General features: G+C 40.7%; 1 protein-coding gene across 6 annotated transcripts in view; it reads right to left on the minus strand.

Annotated features, from left to right (window-relative positions):
• kcnip4a (potassium voltage-gated channel interacting protein 4a) overlaps positions 1–27365 on the minus strand; it is a 161045-nt gene that overhangs the window by 31115 nt on the left and 102565 nt on the right. The window contains exon 1 of one of the 6 annotated variants that reach the window (XM_012919986.3): positions 5384–5949. The exons of the other annotated variants lie outside the window; for them this stretch is intronic. Coding sequence (XP_012775440.1) covers positions 5384–5495 — 112 coding nt within the window. The 5' untranslated portion in view covers positions 5496–5949. Of the gene's footprint in view, positions 1–5383; positions 5950–27365 lie in introns of those variants that run through there. 6 annotated transcript variants of the gene reach the window in all.

The raw sequence follows: 27365 nt of genomic DNA on the forward strand, positions 1-27365 counted from the left end.
GGCTCTATTATCTTGGCTTGATTTTACTGGAGTTTTTGTCTGCATCACCTACAAGCATAATTTGTTGGTACTAGGGTTGCCAACCGTCCCTTAAAAAACGGAATCGTCCCGTATTTAGAAACAAAAGTACACGTCCCGTATTGAGCTAATAAGGGACGCACTTTGTCCCGTAATACAGTGAGAATCAAAAGTAGTCTATAAATGTTTATGGAATTAACGCTTTGTTTGAAAACATAATTCCCAGCCCCTCTCCTGCTTTGTGACCAATGAGCTGACAGCAAACTTATGACAATTCGAGTATGACAATTCAGATTATCTCATTGGTCGAGGAACGGTCGCTTACGGAGAAAATACCGGAAGACAACAGATGACCACAACAACAAGCATGGCCAACAGGGAAACAAACGCCGACACTGCGGTGCAAGTCTCGGACGACAGTACACCTAAAGCTGGGCAGACACTATGCGATTTTTTCAGTCACGTTATTCAGCTCCTGCTCAAACTGCACGATTGACTCGCAGGGTTAGAAGTTGGTAGGTCACGATGCAGGGTCTCACACTATACGGCCCGATGCTCTGATGCGACCTGAGTGCTCACACTGTGCGTCCATAACATGAAGGTTATAACAGATAATCTGTCGCTCGCTCTGTCTTTCACTCACACAGACACACCACCACCATCAACTTTGCTAAATTGCTAATGAAAAACATGATCAGGCAGCTGTGATTGAGCAGCAGTGTAAATCCAACTATTTTCACGGTTGTTGTGGTCGTGATAATTTTGTGATGCCACATCGAAAAGGCTCGGATGAGCTTTCCAAAGTTCTACAAGTTGTGCCTCCATCGCTTGTGTCCAGATCACACGCTGCACAGCCGTGCTGCTCCATCTTTTACACCAACGTTTACGTGTTTGCGCGTGAGCAGTGTGAGCGTCTGTGGTGACACCCTCACGAGCGATTGATGATCGGGAGCTGGTCGTGAGGTGTTAATCGCTTCTCGTTACCCCACGTATACTACACGACGCACGATGAAGGCCAAAATCGGTCCGATCACCAAAACGGTCACACGACTCAAATCAGCTCAAAATGGGCCTAAAACCGCACAGTGTAAGCCCAGCATTAGAGCAGCAATGTTTGTTCCCCTCAGAGAAAGGGAAGAATGGGAAAAGGAAAACACCTGGCTGGAAAAAGTTAATATGGGCATGTGCAGTGAATATCAGCGCTATGTGGCCAGAAGTGTGATAATATAACTTATTTTGTGTAATAAACAACTGCAAGGATAGATGATTACAACAAATAGATGACTAATACATAAAAGTAATACATAGATGAATAATGATGAGTTATGATGCGTAATCATGGGAACAAGCGGGTTTACAAACAGGAGCAGCTGATTAGCATTAGAAAAGCTGAAATAATACCTCAACTGAAGCCAATTGTACTAAATGCACTAAATGTGCACAGTTACATAAGAATATTTTTCTTTCTATTGTTTTCTATTAATTTATATAATTTTAAGTTAAGCAGGACAGAGTTCTTTTAAAGAAAGATTTACTTTTATTCTCAAAAGTTAAGCATGACAGGCTTCTGTTTAAGAAGGAGACCTGTTTTACTGTGTTAATGTTGTCATTTTGAGCTAAAAATAAATGGTAAATGATCATTTGTTTCACATGTGTTCATATCACAAAGAATAGAATATGCATCTACTTAAATCAACTTCAAGTCAAATGGTTAAAAAATAATTTCACACACAAAAAAAAAAAAGAGCTACCACACTGGGAAGGGTGAAGACAACTGGGTCGCCCGGCCCTGGCCACGAGGTGTCCCTTATTTATTTTTCAGGGAGTTGGCAACCCTAGTTGGTACATAAGAGTCCTGTCACTTATGTACCAACAAATCGAGCTAACATGCTCATTAGCACTTTATTACCACTCTAAATAAATAAATAAAAACAGGCAATAGGGAACAAAAAAGGGTCCTGGTCAGTTGCTGACACAAATTATTTTTATTTGCCCGCCTTTGAAAATCCAATCAAGGTCACACAGAACATAAGAACATTGTTAGATGAATGTCGGTGCTGAGATGCTCTGTCCTCTGAGCCGGTAATAAACAAACGGCAGGTCCAAATTGACACAGTGTTCCATCACCGTTCTGGTAATGCTGTAATTGCGTGCAGTGTGTGCGTGTTTGCAGGGCTACGAGGTTACGGTCGGGGGTGTTGCTGTGTACAGCTGAACCAGAGAATAATTCATCATTTCGTGACATACTGATTAGCCTGCACCTTGAGGCTTGAGTCTTTACTCAGCAGTTTGCAATACTGCATTATGTAAGTAGAAATGTACATACGTGTGAGAAGGATCTGGATATGTTTGTGAATAAGCAAGTGTAAGAATCTACATTGTTATTCGCTATTCTGCAAGGAGGAGGAGAAGGCTTGGTGGTTGATTATTCAGCAAAAAACAAGCAAACATCGTAATTTCTCCATCTTTAACTCAGTCTCTAATAAAAGTGGTCATTACATTATTTCGCTAGCCGAGGAGGGCAAACACTTGCCAGCTGCGCTGCCATTCTGCTCAATGGCAACAATACAAGCACACATGCATCAGTTCTGCTGCATTCACAATTAAACTGAAGCAAGTGACTTTTGTGCAGCTTGCCAGACCTTACTTTTATTCACAGTGAATGCTCTGGTGATTGTGCACGGTCTGATGCAATAGTCCTGTTATATTTCTCCAACGTGAACGCATGCCAGGAGCAGGGAGAGGCTGTTAATAAACTATTTCTCAGGGTCTGAGGTCCTTACAGTCTGTGAAGTCGAAATAATCAATCCCAGGAGGTCAGACTTGATTTTTTACAAAGGGTACAGTTTCTTACTTGCTGCCAGCTGACTCTTTACAGTAAAGAGCGGAGCAGTGCTGGGACACATCCAGAGCGTGCTCTCGGCTCGAGATAACTCCCGTGACTGGAACGTTGCCAGTTTAAATCTACAGCGCAGCTGAGAAACTCCCTCAACATTTACCCCACACAGGCTTTTGAAAGAAAGACCTTTATCCTGCAGAAGCCCCAGCGGAGCAGCTCAGGTGGCCTGCAGTAGAGGGATGTGATCGTACTGGGCAGCTCCCAGCTGTGAACGTGTCTGACTGTATGAATGTTAAGCAGACCGTGCGCTTTCAGTGAACCTCTGTCCCTGGAGGTTTCTTCAAAAATAAAAAATAAAAGGGGAAAAAACAAACTATTTTAGTTATTGCAGAACGTGACAGCTGCTACAAAGGTAAATCTATACAACTGTGAGGTTTATATACAAGTGAAGCTACGCAGATGCTCGGCGGTTAAGACTGTCAACTCAGATATTTGCAAGCACAAGCCCTGAATCCTGATCTTAGCTTGGCCTTTCTGAAATGCAGTTCTTTTAGTTTTAGTTTTTTCCGCCCCTGCTGACTTGAAAATATGAACGCCGACTGAATAATGACCTTAAAGTTGTTTTCTGAGTTTTGAAAATGCAGAAAAAACAAACCTGTTTCCACTTATTATTAGCTCCTCTTTCTGCAAGAAACTTACAAATGTGCAGAATACCCTTAAACCATTTGGAAACATGCTTGTTGTCTGTCCTGCTGAATCCTGGTTGAGATGATCAGTTTGTGTTTAATTCAAACCTCGCTTCAAGACATTTAGCTTTGTTTAACCGAGCAGTGGAAACAGGGAACACAACTGGTCTGTCTCTATAAAAGATGCCATCTAACACAGTGCAAAGTTCTCCTATTTACACATTAAGATATCTGCGCTATAGAAGAAGTTACAGGGAAACAGAAACTGTGGAATAATGTGCTGTTGACTAAATATATTCAGGCCTTTATTGGCTTTTAGCTTGCTTACTAACAAGATCTTTAGATGGAAAGAGCAATTTATGTCAACATGGGATCTGTGAAATGAAAAAAGGACCTTTACTAATTGACCAATCAAGAAAGGAATAAAACTAAAAAGTAATTCTTAGTTGCACCTCGAGTTTTGATGATTTATTTGCTTCTGTATGGGCTTAATTACAAAATTTAACTTCTTTCTACCCCCGCATGCATCGTGGGAGATTTTAAGACTACACACAGCTTGCGTTTGCCAGTGTTGATATGATTACAAAAAGATTTGTGGTCTCTCATTTGAAAACCTATTTGCCTAATGAAAAGCATTTCGCGTGCATTTTCAGCCCCTCTCCCAATATCTTTTTACCATTCCCTCGTCCTGAAAACGACTGCAAACACAAACAAAACATCGATATCTGTATTGACAGCCTGTCGGGCACCGCCAGCGCAGGCATTCTGTAAGTAATCAGGCTCTGAGACGGCTCCGTGGAATATAAATCACATCAACAGGCAAACGGCACCCGACATGCCAGCCCTGACATCTGTATAATCTCACCGTCGCCGATAATCAATATCATGTCAGCTGCGCTTGGAGATGCAGAGCGAGGGGAAATCTGAGTCGCCAGTGTTTAGCGAGGCATGTAAACTGTTACGTCGGGCGTGAGGTTCACCATCCCCCCAACCCAAATGAAAACCCAGCTCCCAGGTGCTTTTGAAACAGCACAGCCAGAGACAGTCAACAGACGCTAACACGTCCATCTAAACACTCGTCTCAGGTCGGGTCAGGTCGGCTTTTTCCTGCTACTGACTAAAGCACATTATCGCCTCTCTATTTACTTGCTGCCCCTCTGAATATGCACCCACCTTTGATTGATTATTCTAATTACAGGTTAAGGTGTATTTACTGAGCAGCGTGTGCTGTTCTTCGGTTTGAAGTGCTTACCATAGTGCTCGACTTTATTTAACGAGACAGCTTCAGTAGGTCTAAACCGAACGCTTTCTTTTCTCATTCTGCGCTTGCCGAACTTCCCCGCTCAGTTTTCCTCAAGAGCAAAGTGAAATGCATGCACAAGAAAACAACAGAGGCTTCTAAGGTCTGAAATACAGAGATTCTCTTGCCTCTCAAATGTTTTGATGCTTCAGAAGTGACACCGTTTTGCAGCTCAAGACATTCCTCGATCTCATCACAAGCTCACGCATACTTCTGTGACATTTCCTTTGCTACGCATTAATTAGACCGTCTTTTTGTGCTTCCCACTCCTGTTTTGGCATAATGATTACCTCAGTTAACTTCAAAACTTTTCAAATTGCAGTCTTAGAAAGTTTCAGAGAACTTCGAGCAAACTGAGAGTGAATCTAATGAGTCGAGGGAGCAGACGTGGAAAGCTGAAAAGGTGAGACTGATTGAAAATACATCAGCAAGGCTTATTATAGTCTATCAGTGAGCAAGCTTTAACTTGTTGTGTCTGCCAACCTCCACCTCCCTCCACCTCCCTCCACCACCCCAACAACCTTCAAATCAGTGTCTTACCCTCTGAGAAGCTGATGAGCCCCAGAAGGTGCAGGAGCTTGATGGAGGCAAACACCAACACCACGATGCCCACCGTCTGTAGCCCCTCAGTTTCCCAGATCGCGTTCAGCATCACTCCCCCTTCTGCCCACTCCCCACCGCCATACCCGGACCCGAACCCGGAGCCCGAGCCAGCTTCTTCTACTTCCGGGCCGCCGCCGGGACCAGGACCACCATTCTCACCTGGCCCCGCACTCCAGTTCCCCTGCACCAACTCCAGCGCTACGCCGGCCCAAGCGCACGGGCCGGGCGCCCCCTGGCACCCGCCTTCTGCTCGCTTGTTCTCTAAATCCACTCTGGGTAAGGTTAAAATTGGAGATTAACAATCAGCAAAACTTGTCCTCAGGTTTGCGAGAAGCCTGAAGTCATTAAGGATGTTTCTGATTTCGAGAAGTCACTGAGAATTCAGGACGATCCTCTTCCTCTTCATTTCCTTCCCTCACAAACGAGGAGACCCTTGAAAGCCGGGAGAGCAAACTCTGCTGTTCTCTGACAGTTTGGAGCTCTCGCTCACTCTTTCAGGCGCACCGACTGCCTCGCTGCAATGTAAGGGAGGGAGCAGGAAAGGGGACGGATATGAGTGAGGGAGGGGAGATGGGACGGAGGCTGTGGGGAGGTGTGGTCCTAGAAGGCGCACAACCGAGCGGGAGCTACACATGTTCAAATTAACTTTAATCACAGGAGCGGCACAGCAAGCGTAACTGAATTCTGTCTGCTGGATAATTATACCATTAAATCAAGAAAACGGCATAATTCTGTGGTTATAGGAAAGACTGATCTTGGAGATGGGAGGCAAAAAAAAAATTAAATTGCAAAAAGCCGTACAGAGAGATCAAACTAACTTTTTAGCAAGGCAAGACAAAATAAATATCTCGTGGTTCAAAAGGAAGGAAAAAGAGAAAAAGCTGATAGCGTTCACTAGATAATCACCTACTTCAGGAGTAAAGAAAGCAACAAATCGCACAACTTTATTTAACTTAATCGCTTGTTTTTGAATCACATTTGATTGCGATGAGATGTGGCGAGCCGATAAAGAAAACTAGAGCGACAGAGACCGTGTGTGTCCAAGAGAGAGGCTGATGCATGCAGTCAGCGTTTGGAGCAAATGAGTGAAGACACCACCATCTACTGGTCCTGTGCAGACTGTAATTATCATACAGCACAGCATTCGATATTTATCCTGTTTTAACCAAAGAAAGAAAATTACTCCCATTTTATTTTGAAAATAATAAGCTTTCATGTTTCAGGAAATCAATGCTTTAACTCCAATAACTACAAGTTCAAAACAAGTAGAAAAGCCACATTGAAAGCTTGTGCGTTTCTGTGAGTTATTTGCGACTGCAAACACAATTTCACTGCACTCTACTTGATTATTTTGACTCAGAATGTCCCTCTGCCGTGTAAGCTGTGAATCAATTTAGAGTAAAGTCCGCCATATATCACTGATGTAAATGCACAAAGCCAACTTGATTACAATCATCACAACAGGATATTATTTTGGCACTGTGAAAGAAACCGTGTCTCACCGCTTACTCAATTGCTCTATGATAAATATCCAGTGTGACGCAGTGCTCTTTTCCAGTGATGGAAAAACGCGCACTCATCCATTTACATGCGGTCCATCTGCCGCTGCTTTTTCTTCAGCAACACAGAATGGAAAGTAGGAGATGTAATTCCATGTTTTTTTTAAAATTCTCTGAATAATTTAGCATGATGCTATTTGAAAAAGAAAATAATATTCAGCAGACATCCTGCTTAACCTGAATAGCCCAGAGCATTTTTAAAAAGTCGTTGGTATGGGAGACTTGTCCTTGCAAAGTGAGACATTTGATGAGGACTGAACTCAAGGATTATTTTGTATGCAATAATTTTAAAAATGTGTATTTATTTGTATATTTGTATTTTTGGTGCGCTGTTCTGAAAACTGAGTTAGAGCAAAAAGTGCATCTTTAGGCAGTATAATACAGCATGTATTCTGTAATTACCTCGTGCAAAAGAGTCTACTTTTCTTTTCCAAACATTTAATGACTGCAAATATCTCAGTTGCTCTGTGTCTGGATCAGCTTTCTATGCTTTTTTTTTTTTAAAGGAAGATTTTTTTTCCTAAGTAACATATTCAATCATTGCTTTTATCTGTGTTTTACTTAAATCCATCTATTACAGACACTAAAAGAACAGTCAGATGCCATTATTGCACTACACAGCTTAGATAATAGCAGATAAAATAACTGTTGTTGTCAGATCTAGATGCCAGCAGTTTATCCCATAGTCTACAATCTATACATATATTTTTACTCTGAATTTGTTGTGTCCAAATCACAGGTGAGAGGATAGCAGACCAGTTAGTCCAGTCTTTTAAGTGGTATTTTCATACCAACTGTTTATGTTGGTTTAAGCTGAAAACCTCCAATGATCCGACTCCACAGAATCTCTCAGCTATACAAAATCCCCACGTTAAATCCCCCACATCAGTGAGCAACGTCATTGTTTGCATTCATACTTTTGTTCTGGTTGACTTTCATTGCTCTGAACAGCTCTTTTTGGATTTGGAGCTCATTAAATTATGAGGAGAAGTTAATTTCACTGAAATGCACATTTTCGAAGTATACACATTGTCAGTGCTTTAAAAACTGCATTTGTGTAGTGTACAAGGGCAAAATACGATATATACACACACACACAAGCAAAAATGAATGACAACAACTCCATGAATTTAGGCATTTAGACACGGTCAAGCTGACCCCCTGAAATTCAAACTGAGCCAATTCTGAGCATCAGAATTTAAGAGATTCTGAATGTGGCATGGTTGTTGGTGTCAGACTGGCTGGTCTGAGTATTTCAGAATGGGATTCTAATGGGATTTTCTCACAAAACCACCTCATTGTTTGTCTATTTGTTTTTCAGAAGTGGCCCAAAAAGGAGAAAATATTCTGTGTGTGGAAGTTCCTGGCTCTAAAAGCCTTGTTGGTGCCAGAGGTTAGAGGAGAATGGCCAGACTGCTTCACGCTGATAGGAAGGCAACCTCATGGTGCGGGGCGATATTTTCTCAGCACATTTGGGTTCCTCGGTGCCAACTAAACCCCACAGCCTACCTGAGTGTTGTTGTTGACCATATCCATCCCTTTATGACTACAGTCTACCCATCTTCTGATAACGGCTCGCAGCAGGATAATGCTTCATCTCACAAAGTTCTCACAAATCATCTCAAACTGGTTTCTTAAACACGACAATGAGTTCACTGTTTTAGTTCAGAGCCATTTTATTAGACTGAGTAACCAGTCTCAGTCTAATAAAGCACCTTTGGGATGTGGTGGAATTGGATATTCTCATCATTCATTACTATGATGCATAGTTACACTTCTGGAAGGGGACACATCAGGCTGCAGCTGTTTTGTACGACAGTGTAACATAGTCCTGATATTTCATAGTTTTGGTAAAAGTTTCCATTCTCGGTAACATCATTCCAGTTTTCCGTAAAAATGCACCAACAATCACTTTAATGTCTCCTTGAGGTCAAAGGCAGTATCAACATATTTCCAATGTTAGTTTAGCATATTAAGCCAATCAAAGTCAATAATACACATTTATGTGGAAGAATTACAGGTTCAGATCAGATTGTATTGGTATCAGTATTGCTCAGCTTTCACATGCAATTTATGAAAAATCAACTAACCTAAAAGTTTAGTTCTTCAGTGTCTCCTGACAACTCACAGCAGAGCTGCCAACATGTGGGCACTGGCACTGCCTCAGTGAAGCCACAGCCACATCACAAGGCATTCAACGGGCCAACAGAGGCTTCACTATCCCCCTTTTCCAAAATCATGGCTTGGCTTGCCAAACACTTCCCAGAAGACCAATAGTTGATGAAACAAGTAGGAATAACTGTCCAATCATAACTTCTCTCCAGCATACAGATACCATCTTAAAACCATAAATTACTAAAGCTGTGAGGGCGGAGGTGAGACAAATGAGAAAAGTAGTAGTGGGGATTTTGTGGCATAAGCATTCACTCAGCTATTATCTAAGCCATGATTCTATCAATGGTGCTGACAGATAAATATTACACTCCACATCTTGCTCAATTAATGTCACACAAATTCTGGACAATCACCACTCTAAAAACTATTACAGGATGGTAGGTCTGACAGATAGAAAACCTGAAAATTCTGCGTTTATAGACCTGACAAGAATATTTATCTTCGCGAGACTGAGATTACAAAATGATTTTATTTCGATATTGGAGAAGAAAATGGAAGCTGTGGAAAGCTGACACTTCTATCATTTGAAACAAAGGCCTGAGGGTAAAACACAGCTCCCTGAATGAGGCTCTATAGAGCTGCTCACAACACTAATGATTCAATAACCTGTTTGAGAGCACTGAAATGTTATTCAAGGAATATTACATTAAAGACCAATAAAGATGCCAGCTGCCTCAATCAGACATAAAAATATGAAATTATCACAAGGAATAAGAAGCCTTTCAGCTGTAACGTGAAAGGCTTTCTATTAATGTCATCGGGACTATTTAAAAGTCTTGAACCAACCCTCATTTCTTTCTGCTTTCCTACAAAAATTGGAAATAGGCGGGGAAATTTATTGCAAACATACATGGGAATACAATACAAGGCCAAAACAGAATTTGTACTTTCCTAACGAACTTCAAAGTCCATATTTGGTATCATATATTAATAGTAATTCACATTTGACCACCTTTATTCTCAACAAGCTTCCTTGTCATTTCTTTAAGTCATCTTCAGGAATAGCTCTCCAGGCTTCTTGAATGACATTTAAAGTTCCTCTTTGGATGTTGGCTGCCTTTGATTCTGTTCTCTGTCAAGATGATCCAACACTACTTCAATAATGTTGGGGAGGCCAATCCATGACTGATAGGGTTCCACTGTGTGGTTTTTCTATTCAGGTATGCTTTTACTGCACTGGCAGTGTGATTAGGATGAGTGATCCATCTACCCTCATCCATTCGCTTCCGCTCATCCTTCTCAGGGTCGCGGGGGGCGCTGGAGCCTATCCCAGCTGTCGGACGAGAGGCGGGGTACACCCTGAACAGGTCACCAGTCTGTCACAGGGCTAACACACAGAGACAAGACAACCATTCGCGCTCACACCTATGTGAAATTTGGATTAATCAGTTAACCTATCCCTAGGGCTGCTCGATTATGGCAAAAATGATAATCACGATTATTTTCACTGAAATTGAGATCCCGATTATTTGACGATATTTATTTAACCCTTTAAGACCTACCATAGAACCAAGTCCGCCAGAGCTTATATTATTATTTTTTTACATGTTGTAGTGCCATTTGTGGGAGCATTTCAAGTTGCTATACATCAATACAACTGTTATAGCCCATATTTTAATAATATGTATGCATTAAGTCCATAGTAACTACATTAATTGCAAACAAGTGCAATAAACTACAAAAAAATTGAAAATCGTTTTTGTTTTGTTTACATATATTTCTACTTGGAGAAATTTAAGAGGTTTATCCCTCAAAACTTTAAATACAAAAAAGTTGCAAAAAATAGTTTACAACAACAGGAAATTTATTTTGAGTGTCTTCATAGTTTTATTTTGGAGATATAGCAATTTTTATATACTGCAGGAAAAAGAAAAAAAACAATCCTATGATGCAAATTTGCAAAGAAAACAGCACGTGCATCAAAATAAACTATTTCCAGCTGTGCAATTCGAGTTCTAAGCATCCCAGCAACTATTCAGAAAAGTATAGAGTCAAACATGACTTATAAAAACACTAGTATAAGTATAGTATAGTATAGTTTTTTACTTAAGGCCTACAAGTAAAAAACTACATTTTCCGCAAAAATGACACAGCTTTTTATGCAATTTTTGCAAAGCTTTATGTGGAAGGAAACTGTGACCGAGGACAAGCTGATGGCATAAGATGTAAGTACAACTCCTCCGGTTTCATATGCAAAACAAATTATTGCGCTAGCTTACACGGTTCAGGTTCTACAGGGATTTAACAATAGTTACGCAAAACGGAGTGTGCTGCTCTGACCGGCTTTAAAGGGTTAACAATAACAATGTATTGAATAATGACTTTAAAAAATAATATAAAATACTGTGCAAATACTGATAACAGTGCAAATGTTTGCAATATAAGAAATAAATGAAAAATGTAAACATCTATGTTTAGTCAACTTTGCAGTGTTGCTCTGTGGTGCAGCTACTACATCGTAGCAAAGTTTACACACTGTCTACTTGATCCACGTCTAACTCCGCCAACCCATAATGTTTCCACACCACTGAAGTTTTTTTTTTTACCTCTTTTCAACCAACGGCAGTCACTCTCCTCTCCAAATAACTTCTGCTTAGCTTTCCGAGCTTCCCTCGGGTCCTCTTAATTGTTGTGACGCGTGTTCGAAATGGAGAGCGGTGCGCTTGACTTACCACACGGAGCAGCGCGAGAGTAAAGCATGAGGGAGGGTCTAATAATCGGCTCAGTCATTTTTAATGATCGTTGAAAGCCCAGATCGTAATCGTGATTAAAATTCGATTAATTGAGCAGCCCTACCTATCCCCACTAACTGCATGTCTCTGGATGGTGGGAGGAAGCCAGAGTACCCGGAGGGAACCCACGCAAACACGGGGAGAACATGCAAACTCCACACAGAAAGACCCCGGCCTGATGGTGGAACTGAACTCAGGACCTTCTTGCTGTGCAGCAACAGTGCTAACCACCGTGCTGGATGAGTGATGAAAAATTTAATTGCTGTCAATCAGATGCTTTCCAGATAGTATGGTAAATGGTTCCATTGGGTTTTATTTTTTTTATCTGGGTACTGTATTACTGTAATGGCAGTGTGTTTGGAATCACTGTCATGCTGAAAAATGAGACCATTGCCAATCAGATGCATTCCAGATACTATTGCATGGTGATGGCTGAAATTGAGTTTCAACCCATAACAGAGCCCCCACTGTGTTTTACAGATGGCTGTACACACTCATTGCTATACCTCTGTGCTGACCTCCTCTGTACATACTGACAGTAGTTCAAACCAAACATTTCCAAATTCAATAGACTGCTCCATAAGGCCTGCTACCACTGATTTTCAGTCCATTTCTTCTGTAATCTAGCAAATTTCATCTTTTTCTCCCTGCTTTCCTCGGCCACCGTGAACAGTAGACGGAAGAGCTGATAGGCCAGATGTAACGCAATAAGCTTTGTGTTATTGCAGCAGGTGCTTTGCTGAGTTGTCTGTTATGTGCAGACACAACACTGGTCCATCCTTAGAGTTAGGTTTTTGTGTTTGAATGATACACAGGTCAGTGTCAACTGACTTAAAAAAGAAAGCCTGGAGAATTATTGCTTGACTTTAAAAACAAACAAAAAAACCAAGTTAGCTCCTTGGAAACAAAGTATAAAGCTCAAGACTTTAGCAGAGCAATGTATGTTTAATGACAAAGAGCATTTGAAAACTGTGCACATCTAAAGATGTCTCCTTTTTTCCCTCTGTTGAGCCACAGATGCCAGGGGATGTGTGTTTTTGAGAAAGACTATGGCAAAAAAAAACAACTATTATTTCCTGTGCTGTAGTTTGGCACAAAGGAGGTGTGCAATAATTTCTCTAAATCAGTTCACATTAAGTGCTTTTAATTTGGTAGTTTCTAGTTATTCCTTCTAATTTTTGAGAACCATACAAGAGACATGTGCCTGATGACAGCTTGCACCAACCAAATCCCCACATTCATCATTCCTTCACTGAGAGCTTTCACAAAGACCTTGTCCAACCTCTATAACCTTTGTTAGATAGCATCTTTGAAAAGAAAAAGTCTGAAATGTCAAGCTGCACTCAGGTCTGGAGATTTGCCATGTCCAAATTTCTTATCTGCGATCAGGCAAGACAAGTCTGAGTGACAAACATGCAGTCCTTTTTGTTCATTTGCCGCTGTAGACTGATGGACACTGATCTTGGAACAGATTACATATTTTTCTCACTCACTTGCTGCCCACACGTCTCGTCACTTTTCATGCTCAGTATTCATAAGGGGAGGATCTTATCACGTTTGGTCTGGGCAGAGTGGATACGAAGGACAGGATCGACAGTACAGGTCACTGAAAAAGTCTCGCGAGCTTAAAGTGTTTCCTGTGTACATGAAACTTATGCACCAGCCAAATGGACTAAAACTAAACAGTAGCCTATGTGAGGTTTTTTTCTTAAAAGATTTTACCCTTTTTTCCCCCGCACAGTCACTGCGTATGCATACCAAACAGGCCCCCAAGAACAAAATTCCCATTAAAAACTGGACACGTGTTATCTTTCTTAAGCACACGGTGAGCCTTGGTGAAAATACAAGACCAACAGCAGAGAAACTGGCTTCGATGTAACCGTCATCAATCAAAGCTACACCGATCGGTGGATGGGAAAAGAGGCGAAGATGAGATTGTCCCGCTGTTTACAGATCAGCTTAGAGAACAAGCGGATGATATAATTAGGTGACACCTGCAGTGATTTGCTCAGGCATGCAGAGCAGCGTTAGTGTTTGGGTTATGTGTTCCAAGGCACATTAAAATCAGGCTGTCATATTTACAGAGGCAGCGCCTGTGAAAGGGTAGACAATTATGAGCCGTGAACCAGGGAAACCCTCAGTGAAGCAGCTTGTGCAATCAACCATGGAGTGCCGTGGGGTGACTGATATTGAGGACTTAGTTTGTAGAAAGCACACTCTGCAAGGTGCGTGCGCATGCATGCATTTATAGAAATTTGCAATATTTAACCCTTTCAACCTCTGCATACACATTGTAACTGTAGGGAAGACAAAAATGACTGTTTCAGACTATATATAGGAAGTGACAATTCATTCTGTCTACTGAGTATAATCCAGGACTCAAATAAATGTGTATTTATGTGATATTCAGCAAGAATTCAACAAGTCAGCAAGTGCATGAATAGTGTACAGAATTTCATGTTACAGTATTATGCAAAACTCTTGAGCCACCCCTCATTTCTTTATATTTTGCCTTCTTTTTTAGAGTGCTTGACCAATAGTTCTCCAGGCTCCAGGCCCTTCACTTGATCCAGCTGCAGGTCATTGAAGCCTTATTAGAAATTCTTTCAGTGGAGGCGTGGATGTCAAGAAGCCATTCTTAAGAAAGCAATACATGGAAAATTGCTGAGGTATGCCAGATTACACAAGAACTGGACTGAAAATCAGTGGGAACAGATCTTTGTTGTCAATGCATCAATAAGAGTTCAAGACAGAAGTACAGCAGTGAGTGTCTGCAGCCATCTGTAAAACACGGTGGAGACACTGTCGTGGTTTCTGGCTCTATTTCAGTCAGTGTTGTTGGACAAAATTGATGAAGTTTTGAATGTAGAAAAGTACCATAGATTTTGATCCACCATGCAATACTATCTGGAAAGTGCCTGATTGGCAACATCTTCATTTTTCAGCATGACGATTATTCCAAACACACTGCCAAGGCAGTAAAAGCATACCTGGTTAGAAAAACACACAATGGAACACTATCAGTCATGGATTGACCTCCCCAGACCCCGGACTTCAGCATTAGTGAGGCAGTGTGGGATCATCTTGACAGAAAAAAAGGCAGCCAACATCCAAAGAATCGCTTTGAGTGTCCTTCAAGAAGACTGGAGAACTATTCCTGAAGTCTATCAAATCTCTTATCTAATAAAAGCTTGTCTTTATAGGAGAAAGAGTTAAAGAATCCACAAGAAACCTTGTATAGGAGGGTTCAGACAATGTTGTAGAATAGAGGTGGTCATACCAAAAATTGAATTTCAAGCTCATAAAAATTGAACAACTTTGTTTTAACTTACATATAGTATCTCCATTTTTTATTTGGAAATTTCAGTAAATCGATGCACCAATTTTCCGAGCAAGATATGAAGAAATGGGGGAGGGGGGGGCAAAAGAGTTTTTGCACAATACTGTAAGCTCACATCTACCTAAAGGAAATGCAAGAAATGAATACTCTGGGATCTGATGCATTTCCTATGGGCTGTAGTTTGTTTTTTGATCTGGACCTTATTACTTGTTTTATGTCTTTTTGTAAATGTCAAGTTAAATTACTCAACAACTGATGTAATATGACTGTAGTAACATTGTTCTATTTTAGAGATGGTATGTTTGAGCTTTTTATTTAGAAAGAAATGCAGAGCTGCGATGTGGCGTGATGATGTGCACTGCTGTACTGAGCACTGTTACACATGCAGCACATGAACAAGAGAAACTGTCTTTATCATCATTCTGAGTTGTTGGGTGGTGGCAAAAATACATCTGTGTATGTGGAGACACCATCAATCTACCTTGTCTTTTTTTACTACTGCAGGTATGTGAGTCGGGCTTTTTGGTTATTTTCTGAAATATGGGTGCGTGTGGCCTCAGCGACATTCACAGGAAATGCGTTTTCCGCTACCAACTACATCTGCTGTGCTATGGCGATGCCTCATCATTCAAGGTTGGATGGCTAGTAAACACATACGCTCGTCCTCCCCCATTTCCCCACCTGAATCAGTTCTGTCCGGTCCAATTCACCAACTCTGAAAGTTACAAACATGCCCCAGGAAGCCCTTACTTTTAAAGGTAATGAGCCAATTCAGAAAGCAAACCTTACTTGTTATACGCTTTTGCATTTTAGTGGATTGCATGTTTCACCGTGTTTCCATGCAAAAAAACGAAAAAATGCTAATTCTATCCATAGCATGGTGTCAAATAAGGAAGAAAGGGAGAAAGACCTACAAATTGCTCAAATACTTGACCAACCAGATCATAAAGGATGCTGAAATTTAGCTCCAAGAAACAAAAGCACAATAAAAGAAAAGGCAACGTGTTGAGTGATGGGTCGGAAATTCCCTTTGGAGGCAATAAGCCTATAAATGAAAGACATTCATTTTCTCAACAAAACGGCAGCCATCTCTCTCTACAGCAGAACCACTAGATCTTTATCAAACTCCCAATTCATTCCACATGATTAGTTGTAGTGAAGGGAAAGGTCAAAGGTATTGTCTGCAGGTGGACAGTAATACAAAGATCCAGACAGCGTGCTACAGGAGATAACATTGAACTCCTCCTTTCTGTACCTCTGCAATATTAGCTCCTGCGCGGCTATCTGTTGGCTCACTGTGGACAACACGTGAGGCCAAAGAGCAGGACTCGAGTTGTCTTTGCACAGCCAGCCTGTCATCTGATTTATGATGCACCATCCTTTCAGCAGCAGCAAAGTGCCAGTCAAGCTGAGCTTCGAGTGCAAAGGTCGATGGAGAACATGCATTAGCAGGAACAGTAAAAAGAGACCAAGGGTGGCATAAAATGGCAGACAGAATACAGGACGGCTGGAGCCACTGTCCAAAGGATGAGATATGACGAGCACAGTTCAGCAGAAAGAAAAAGATGCTGAGAGGAAATCGATATAGAAGGCTGTTCCTAAAAGGAATCATCAACGTGGGTATAAATTTATTTAGCAGGATGTGGAAAAGTGATGAGTAGTGCATGAGCTATTGTGTCAAAGCACTGCAAATACTAAACTTTCTGGGTTATAGAGAGCACGCATTGTGTTGAAGCTATTAAGCGCCAAATCAAATATTTATAGTACTGCTGAGTTTGCTACTCAAACAGACACTGATTTGATGGATCGTATCAAAGCAAAAACACGTGAACCCAGTTTATATTCAACAGCAAGACAGAATGAGGAGACTGAGCTACTGAATTTCAGGTTAATGCTTTTATTTCCTCCTCTTCTTTCAGTCGTGTAAACTTAACTGGCTGACACTCCGGGACTAATTCCCGTGTTTGCTTCAAAGTGTAACTTCATTCACCTGTAATTAGAAATAAACTCTGATAAATGAGTCCCAATAAATCTCATATCCTGCGTTGTGAGTTCGGTAGAGACAACTCTGGCTAGGGATGCTTAAAACCATCTTTGCACTGCTGCATGCTGCAGGGCATGCATGATTTATCATATTCCTGATTCTCCAATTAGGAAAAAACAAATACAAACAATTTACTTTTGCCCTGAAAGCCAGGATAAAATAATTATGCCATAAAGTATCTAATGAAAAAATATCTGTATTAAATAAACATATCCACTTAATATTCCAAGCAAGGGGATCTCCTGAGGCGAAGTTTGGTTGAGGTGTTAATAATCTCGCACTGCTAAATATTCTGGTATTCAATACAGCTTCATTTCTAGTTAATTGTGTCGAGACATCCCCTGCCATAACAGTATTAAATGTGAGGAAATAATTTATGAAAGCTGTTTGGTCCACAGATCAGATATCATTTAGCAGCGGAGCATCCAGTAGAATAATGTTTTATCGAACCCAGAGATACACTTACAAATCAAAAAAATGTTCATCGTGCATAGCGAGCGATTTAATATCACGGGCGAACATGAACCGGAGTTCATTGCTGAAGAATTTCCTGATAACAGTGGGCTGTCACAGTGGCACAACAATAAATAGCACCACAAGCAGGTACTGCGTTATATTAGGAGGTGGTAAAATTATGTGAGAATGCACAAACTGAGAAAACTGCCACAACAACAACATGAAAGTGCAGTTAGTCTGCATTTTTCATGAGCTTATTCGTCATTTCTGGGAATAAAAAGGCTAAATAAGCAACAAGACCACTATATCTGCTATATTTTGGTAAAACCATAATCCGAGTTAGCACTATAATCTTGTTACAGTATACTGCAACCAAATTTTTCTTAACTTGCTTTAATTTCCTATTATAAAATAATTGTGCCAATCTGTTAACGAAATGGCTTGTGTGTATTAGGGAATAAAACTTGATTTAGCTTTAACATTTATCATGAGGCTTTTATCAATGCCTGAAGGCAAGCATGTAATGATTGCACTGAATATAATCCCCTTCATACAGTTCTACACTGTGCACAGTCCACTATAATTTATTAACATTTCAGTGTGATAATGAGCTTTTCCTCATGTTATTGTTGGAATCAATTCATAATTTTACAAAACATGAGCATAAACTCGGACTATTTCCCACAACGTCTCCCTCTCCTTACCCCAAACCCCTGCAGATGGCTGCCCCTCCATAATCCTGGTCCTGCTGGAGGTTTCTTCCTGTTAAAAGGGAGTTTTTCCTTCCTCCCGTTGCCAATTGCTTGCTCATAGGGAGTAGTCTGATTGTTGACGTTATGCATCTGTTATTAACGGGTCGTTATCTTACAATGTAAAGCACTTTGAGGCAACTGTTGTTGTGATTTGACGCTATATACAAACAATTGAATTGAATCAACCAAAAGCAAAACCCAAACACGGAACAAACAGATATAAACATTCAAACACAAATGTGTGAAAGGAGGAGCTAGGGTGGAGGTGGGTTGCAAAGAGGCTTGCAGATGCACAATGAGATTTACCAACTGGATGAGTAAAGGTTCCATGTTCTAAAACGTCTACGTAAAAGGAAGGAGAGGTGATTTCTAAATGTTCTGCATGCTCCAAAAAGGCTTAACTCTACTTTTCCTTAATATGTGAACAGGTTCCAAAACCAAAGACCAAGCTTAAGGCTTTTAGTTGGAAAAAGTAGATTTTCAAGAGGAACATGAGATTATACTTTGTTTCCTCATGGAGGCCATACAGATTCCAGCACTTAGAAGCATTTGTTTCTACATACAGCTCAGCTCCAAAAAAAGCTTAAACCTCATCTTCCCTTTTACAAATGTGCCTGCAGGATGATCCCCAAAACAAATGAAAGCATCATACGTTCATGATTTTCCGAATCAATCATTAGTAGCTCTCTCATTGCAGAGATTGATGGCAGAGTAAAACTGAAGCCTGTGGAATCATCCCTAACAGAGTTTAATTCAGCAGAAAGACACAAGACACAACAATATTTCTCTCATACCTGTCTGAGGCTCTGGGCTATTATCCAAAATTATAATAAATTGCAGATTTTTTAATATTCCTCCACTGAATAATATAGGACTAGATTTGTGAAAAATATGTCGAGAAAGTAAGATGAAGGCAATAAGGAGCACATTACTCATGCTATGAAGGGGACTAAATGTTTTTTTAAAAAGAGAGAGAAATCTTACATATTCCACTTTATTTAATGTGCTCTATACAAACATGAGCCTCCCTTTGCTTTGTGCCCACATTTTAAAAGTTAATAACTGTCACATCCACATGTGCTGTTCTAACAATATTTAAATGCTTTGTATTTTGTTTAAAACTCACACTGTAGTGTGCTACTTTAGGTTTTACATTTGGTTTCAATTTGAGTTTAAGTGCCCTCCTGGTGTTTCATTTTCTATCTACAGAGCTTTATTACTGCACCCACTTACTACATTACTAGCATTTATATGGTTGCGCTGCACTTTGTTAGGTTGGTGTGCAAGTGCAAGATAAGACAATTTATGTTCTTCTTACCAATTACTGCCCATTAAATCACACAGCTGGAACTGCTGGAAAACTGAATCCGCCTGATAGATACTGGTTTGTTTTTATTAGAGAACCTGGCTTTGCCTCTAGCTCCCAATCCTGGACTCATTAGTACTGAGTGGTGAGGCTGACTGTAAACTCTGGTTCCCTCTGGTGGCACATCTGCTAAACATGCACGTCAAAGAGAACATTTTTTACATAAGTTCAACTGTAAAACCACATTAAAAATGTGAGCTTATCGCAGAGAACAGTTATGGGCTTTTTAATGGACTGGAACTACTCACAGTGGTGTAAACATACAAATAATGTACAATAATAACTGTTCTGTGTTTGTTATGTTGACAGATTCTCTGGTACACAAAACCATTGTAATAAAAGCTACACAATGTAATAAAAAACACACATAAACAAAACACATTATATCTAAAAGCCGTGTCATGGCAGCTTGAATGCCAGTGATTAAGCATCTTTATGTATTTTTTTCCCCAAACACAGTACTGTGTTCGTTCGACTCCAAGAAATCATGTTTTATAATGCAGCCAAGCACATCAGAGCACTCGCTTAGCAAATATTATTAGGATGCAAATACATGTCCTCTCCATTATTCATTCACTATAGACCAGAGTAGTTTCCTCTATAGATAGATAGGATAGATAGATAGGATAGATAGGATAGATAGATAGCATTAATAAATAACATGTGCACTTTTGTTCTTCTTTTAGCTGCTGCCTTCAGGGGTCGCTACAGCGCCTATCTGCACCATTCACCATCTCTAGCATCCTCCTCTGTCACACCAACCCTCTCCATGTCCTCCTTCACTACATCCCTGTGGTCTTCCTCTTTTCCTCATAACTGGCAGCTCTGTCTTCAACATCCTTTGAGCAGTATACCCACTATCCCTCCTCTGTACATGTCCAAACTAACTCAGTCTTGCCTCTCGAACTTTGTCTCCAAACTGCTCAACCTGAGCTGTTCCTCTGATGAACCCTTAACATCTTCAGCTCTGCTTCCGTCTTTCTGTTTGTGCCGCTGTCTCCAAATCATACATCATACATCTTTCTGTCTCTTACGCATCATCAGTTGCTCTGGATGGTTGATGCCAGGTATTTAAACTTACCTACCTTCACCAGCCCTTCCTGTCTCCCTCTTATTCACACATGTATTCTCTCTTGCTTCAATAAACAACATGTACACTGTAAATCTTATAATCTTGGGACACAGTCTGCCAACCCAGCAGGTGAGACCTGTGGCATGAGGGGTGCACTGTGTTCAATGAAGGTGAGAGCATACATTATTCCATCCAACACATGAAAATAATTTGTCCTCCTGAAGTCTAAGAGTCTAATTTACACACGGTAATGGCTATGGCAGCATGTACTGGCAGTGTGTTTACAGAGTCACAGCTGATGAAAGCCACACCTTCAGCAGCAGCCATGTAAATGGCTGCCCTTGTCAGCTGTCACGTCCCACTGCACTGGTGACACACCGCTGTCACTCACTGTCACACCACTGAAGAGAGGCACAGACACTGAAAAGAGCCATTTGGGTCTGGCTGTGTTGCGAGTCTATTTTTATCCAAAAACCATCAAGTGGGAGAGTGCCACAGAGTAATAATCAGCTCTACAAATTCCTGATATATTTCCTGGTTTATTGTTGGCTTGGTTTTGGAGAGAGCATGTCAAGTTAAAAAAAAATCAAGTCCTTTGTTTTGGTTGGACCTTTGAAAAGGCACTCATACGGGACACTTCTTTGCTTTTATGACAATAATTTTCATAGCAGACTTTTAGTAGAGGGTGTATGGAATCATCCGATTTCAAAGTGCTTTAATTTAGCAGCTGTTGAAGGGTAACGATTGAAACATGTTAGAAAGAGCAGCTTACACATAAGTAGCATTACAAGAGCAGCAGCTGCAGTAAGCGTGGACACAAAAATATGGGATGAGTTTGACTATCTACCTGCTGGTTTTAAAGTTATTTTAAAGTCATATCCCTGAATTTGATTTTTGGTGACATAAATCATCTCCACGTTTCTTTAACAAACCTAAAAATACATTCTTTCTTCTGATTGGTTGAGTTCAGTATCGACCACAAACAAACTGCATGGGACATAAATGGGATTTTCTCACAGTCCCACGTGTGAATGTGACTGTTGCTGTTGGCGTGCTTCAACCGGGTGTTCGTGTCATGAAAAACATGGAGGGAACATTAAAAGTACAAGTGGAACGAGCAAGTGCTTTTAATTTTGAATTGTCAAACGTTGGCAAACATTGGTCCAACACTGGCAACCGACTGCTTTTATCCTGGCTGGTCTGAAGATGTTTGCCTTTCGCAGCCATAAGGCAAACAGCTTGGCAGCCTGTACAGTAAGTGGAGCTCATAAACAACAGGTGGTCTTCTGTGCCGGAGAGACCCAGCTCCTCAATATTAGATTCACACTTTGGTGGGAAAGATTCAGCATGGCACCTTGACAAATCTCCAGTGGGCGAGGGTTCAATCATTGTTCCCTCCTAAGCCAGGAGAAAGCGAACACCAAAAACAAAATGAATCATGAAGCAAAGGCATCTTTGAGAGTAGCCGCAACCAACAAGAAAAATTCAGATGAATATAAATCACTGCTTTTCTACTTCAGTACCTGAATTAGTGAAAACCTTTCATCCTTAAAATGACAAAGAACAGGATTTCATCTGGATTTGAACCCTTTACGTTTCCAGCTAATGAGAGAAAAGCAAATGTCACTGTGGCAGTTTAAAGCCCCAACTATAAATTCCAGGTTCTCAGCACCAGAATGAAATCCAGTCCTCATCATCATCATCTCTCTCTCTGTCTCTCTCTCTCTCATTTGGATAAATAAGTTAAACGACCCACAGATGATGCAGGCTTTCACGCCCAATTAAATTTAATTTCAATTTAATAAACAAACCATCAAAGTGGAGGCGCAAATGTCAAGAACCCACAAAGACTACCGGGTGTAAAATGAAATCCTAAAATTACACTGAGACGCAATGAAAAGGAATACAGTCAAATTATAATATTTGGATGTGTGTGATGTGTGAGTCATCACGACTGTTAAACCAATTAGCGGCAAAGTCAGGTGACTCAGAGAGATGCAACATATTCAATTAAAATAGCTTGAAGGGCGGACGCAGAGGCTGTCGAGGACTTCCGTTTGACGAGCAACAGACAACAAAGTTGACCTTATAAAGTCCACAGAGCACAATCACACAGCGAGGAGACAGTAACATCCATCTGAGCCTCTAAGGCTCACACTCAGCCTGTAGCATTAGGTCTATTTTCAGGACATTTGCAAAAGGAGTCAGACTTGTATTGTATATTGCTCAGTGTCCACTATCACACGTTTTAACCATCAAAACACAAACATGTCAACATTTTTAAAATCTATGTAAGAGGACCTCCACTGTTGCACAGCAGGTAGTCTTACTGTAATAAACTACACTCTGCTTTTACAAACTTTCAGCAACAAGTGGTTGAATGCCAGGACAGAAATGATTTAGCTGTTCCCTTACCATCATAGCCAGATTCCAACAAACCAAACTGCTCCAGCACCTTAACGAACAGGACCACAACCACGAGCACGGCGATCATTTCCAGTCCCTCCAAGTTCATAGTCAACATGTCGGACAGGTCATAGGGTGCCCATGGCCAACGATGCAGAGCTCAGTGTTCAGCACTGTCAGCAGGCCATTTAACTCCACTTAAGAGCCCTGCATCTCTGGCTCTGATGAGAAACCGGCACAAGTCAGGGAGGGAGGAAGGGGGAGAAGAAGCACGTGGAAAAGAAAGGGGGGGGGATAGAGTGGCAACGCTAAAGATGAGGGGGCGTGAGGAAATGGAAAAAGAGGCAAGGAGGGAAGGGCGAGGAGAAGGGATGAACCTGATCGTTGTGACAAAGATAAATAACAGACAGAAGGGTAAAAGAATGAGGAGAGACGGTGAGCCACCAGTTGCTGTGGGATGTGAAGCACTGATTACGTTTAGGTGTGCTCACATTTTTATACACTTTTTCTTGCTAATGCACGAGAGACAATCGTTACCTGTCAACATAATCCTAATTTTACACACAAACACGATGGATGGCTAATTTAATCATTAACACTCATTTCTATAAGCTTCAACAATAGACTACATACAAAAAAAGGTAGGTTGCTTTGCTCTGTTCTGTTTTGAAGGCTCAACTATTTACCAGCTAATGCTAGCTAGCATTATCAGGCTGCAACCGTCAACTGTGGTTGTGTTGCACAGACAAATATCAATACTAGTGCAGACCTTGTAAAAGGTTCCAGTAACACAAGTCAAGAAGTCTCAAATCACTGACTTCAGTGTCTCTGCAGACAGTGACACTGTCACTGACACCCAGTCAAAGTGGCCATAACCTAATTCTCACAGTTTGAAATGTTGGGTTACAAAGGAGATTAACCCTGCATGTAATTTCTCACACAGAGTCGCCCGATTGTTGGGGTTTCGCTCCATTATTGTAGTGTCTTTACTTAAAACACTATGAGGTGACCATTGTTGTGATTTGGCACCATATAAATAAAACTGAATTTAATTAAAAATTTAGAGTTTTTGTGGATTAGTTACTGTTAGTTACTTTCATGCTCTTGTTTTGTTTGTTTTTTTACAAGTCTCTTTAACATGTTTCCCAGCCATCCCCAGTGTTTCCCCTCATGCAGAGTTGATTTGTATATTTGTGTGTGTAATACTTTCATTTGTCTATTACTTCCTGTTTTGGCAGTCATCTGTTTCCTGTGTCTTGTATTTACTCATTATTCTCATTGGTTTCACTTGCTTCTTGTTACCCTTCTGTGCCCAGTCCCCTGATTAAACCGTTGTGTAAACCATAAATAGTTCTTTGTCTCTGTGGTTGTGTACCTGCCACATGTGTTTGCTCTCGTCGTGTGCCTCTGGCTATAGTTTGCTTTTCCATTTTGGACTTTGTTTTTCGCTTTGCCCTTTGGATTTCATGTTTTCCTTTATGGACTTTTGCAACAGCCTAATTAAACGTCTTGCCTTTTGTATAACCCCGCCTGCCTTTCGAGTCTGTGTTTTGGGTCCTCGACTTTTACACAGTCTGCATAATCTGCAGATTGTGACAGAAGGTCTTGACCTTTCTTAAATGCCACTTACGAAAAAGATAGCATGATAGAACGATGAACACGGCCACAGTGTGCTTCGCTTTCTAACCCATGCTGCAATCATTTATGCGACTGTCTTTAATAGACAAAACTTTTCTATAAGTATCGAATTTGCGCGATTTTACTCTTTTTTCCCTTTCCCTGAACAAATTAATTCAGTAGTTTAATAATTAATTATAAAGGACTATCCAAAACACCTGTGTAAATTAGAGGTGATATCAGGCTTAATCAAGGCATTGACAAATCAAAAATACTTGCCACAATCGAGTGAAATGTGATACTGACAAGCTCAACTAATCAAAAGCAGGAAAAGCAGGTTGAAAACTCAAAATCAGCTTAACCCAGAGTGATTGTCTGAAAATCATGGCAAATCACTCTAGTGATTGTCTTGACAGAAGAAGACTGCAAATCACTCAAGTGATGATGTGAAAATGTTTTCCGTCTTTTCTTTTTTTCAAACTCTGTTAAGGAACTAATAGCATCGTTGATTGAGGCGAGACACCAGAGAAAGATGGCAGGAGGACTGATGAGTGTAAAATGTCAGCTCGTGAAAAAAACAACAAAAAAAACAACATGTGTCTGACCTCACCGTCACCTAGACTTTAAATAAAGAGCAAAACTATAAGGGACGGATGATAAGCGAGAGGTCAGGGAGAAAGACAACACTGCAGATGAGAGGGCTTTGAGGTTTCTGACTGCGGTCAGCAGTCAATGAGGTCAGAGTAAAGTAATCATCTGGTGTCTCCTGATTCTCTCAGTTCATAGTTGTTGATATTGTTTGTATCGTTTCCCTATTTATCAATATACGATATTACTTATTAAGCCAGAAAACAGCCCAATTCCTTCACTAACAGTGAGTGAATTCCACAATTCATAGTGTGACCTGAATGTGTTTTTAAAATAGGTCATGCAAACTTAGGGCATCAAGCTGCTAAAAACTGATGAAAGGAGCAAGCAGCTTCTGTCAGATTTTCAAGATGAGCCAAAAAGTGAAATAGTTCTTTCCATTCAGAGCAATAGTCACAACTGCCTGGTGCAGAACCGCAGAAATATGATCCTGCCTAGGCACTTTTTGCATGTTTAATTAGGAAAAAAAGTGACATGGTAGTTTATAATTAAAAGCTGCTCCAGAGATAAGGTCCCTTACACACCCTCTCATGGATGGGAGTGATCATTTCCACATTTAATCTTCGCAGCCCGTTGGCTCAAATGAATTGTTAGGACGCTGTTTTGCCATGGAAACAACCGCTCTCTGCTGCGCATGCTATTGGGCAGCTCGTTTATCCCACTATCACTTACTTTCCTTTATTTGTGGCAGCTGGGTAAGAGCCAAATATAGCTCCCAGGTCTTGTGTGTTTGTGTGTGCATGTATGTGTGTGCACTAGAGTGCACACACATACATGGTAACTGTGTAGCTCTCAGAGAACAGGGGCTGTAAAGGTGAAAAGAAGGTGTGACAGAAGCCTCAGTGGCAAAAGTTGTACCCCGACATGAAGAAAAAGAAAGTGTTTTAATCTGGAATTCAATAAGATTTTGCTCCTTTTTTTGTTCTTTCAAATACTAATATCAGACCACAACCTAATCGCAAAGATTATGCCTCCACTTCTCAGCATCTCAGCTCTCCAATCACCTCAAAAACGTTGCTCAGGGTGTAATCAAGGCCCTCGGCTAATGGTAATGAAAATAATCAAGGTCTGTGCGTGTCATCAGCACACAGTGTGCGGGATCAATCAGTGTATGATTGGTGATGAAGGTAATTGCCACTGCAGAGGATTGTGCTGTGTTGGATGGAGCATGCACTGTACTGTAGGGGGCAGAGGGCGTCTGCAGCACCTGCAAACTGACAAAACCGCTACAGGAGAAATACACGGAGCATCACATGAGCAGTGCATCAGTCTAAAGCCATAAAAAGGCAGTGAGCCGTACCCGCTGGAAATTGTGATAATTATAATTACAACATTACACAAACAGGGAAAAATGATTTAGTGCTGATATTTGAAAACAAAGCTGAATTCCTTTATGCCTGCGCAGATTCTTCCTGGAAAACAGTCACATGTTATTATTAAAGGAATACTGATTCTATTTTAGTTTATTCCTGGTGTCGATCAATCTTGACATGTCTCATGTGTGAAAATACCAACACATAGGAAATCTTGGGCGTAACAAATAGATATTGATGACTTTTGAATAAAATATATTACACTCCTTAATATAGTGCCATACTGCAATATATACACTCCCTAGACACTTTGTTCTTGCTAATACCCGATTGGACCTCCTTTTGCTTTCAGAACTAGCTTAATTTTTCATGGCACACATTCAACAAGGTGTTGGAAACATTCCTGGAAGATTTTGGTCCACATTGACACGATAGCATC

The sequence above is a fragment of the Maylandia zebra genome, linkage group LG3, assembly GCF_041146795.1.
Source record: "Maylandia zebra isolate NMK-2024a linkage group LG3, Mzebra_GT3a, whole genome shotgun sequence".
Taxonomy (NCBI): Eukaryota; Metazoa; Chordata; class Actinopteri; order Cichliformes; family Cichlidae; genus Maylandia; species Maylandia zebra.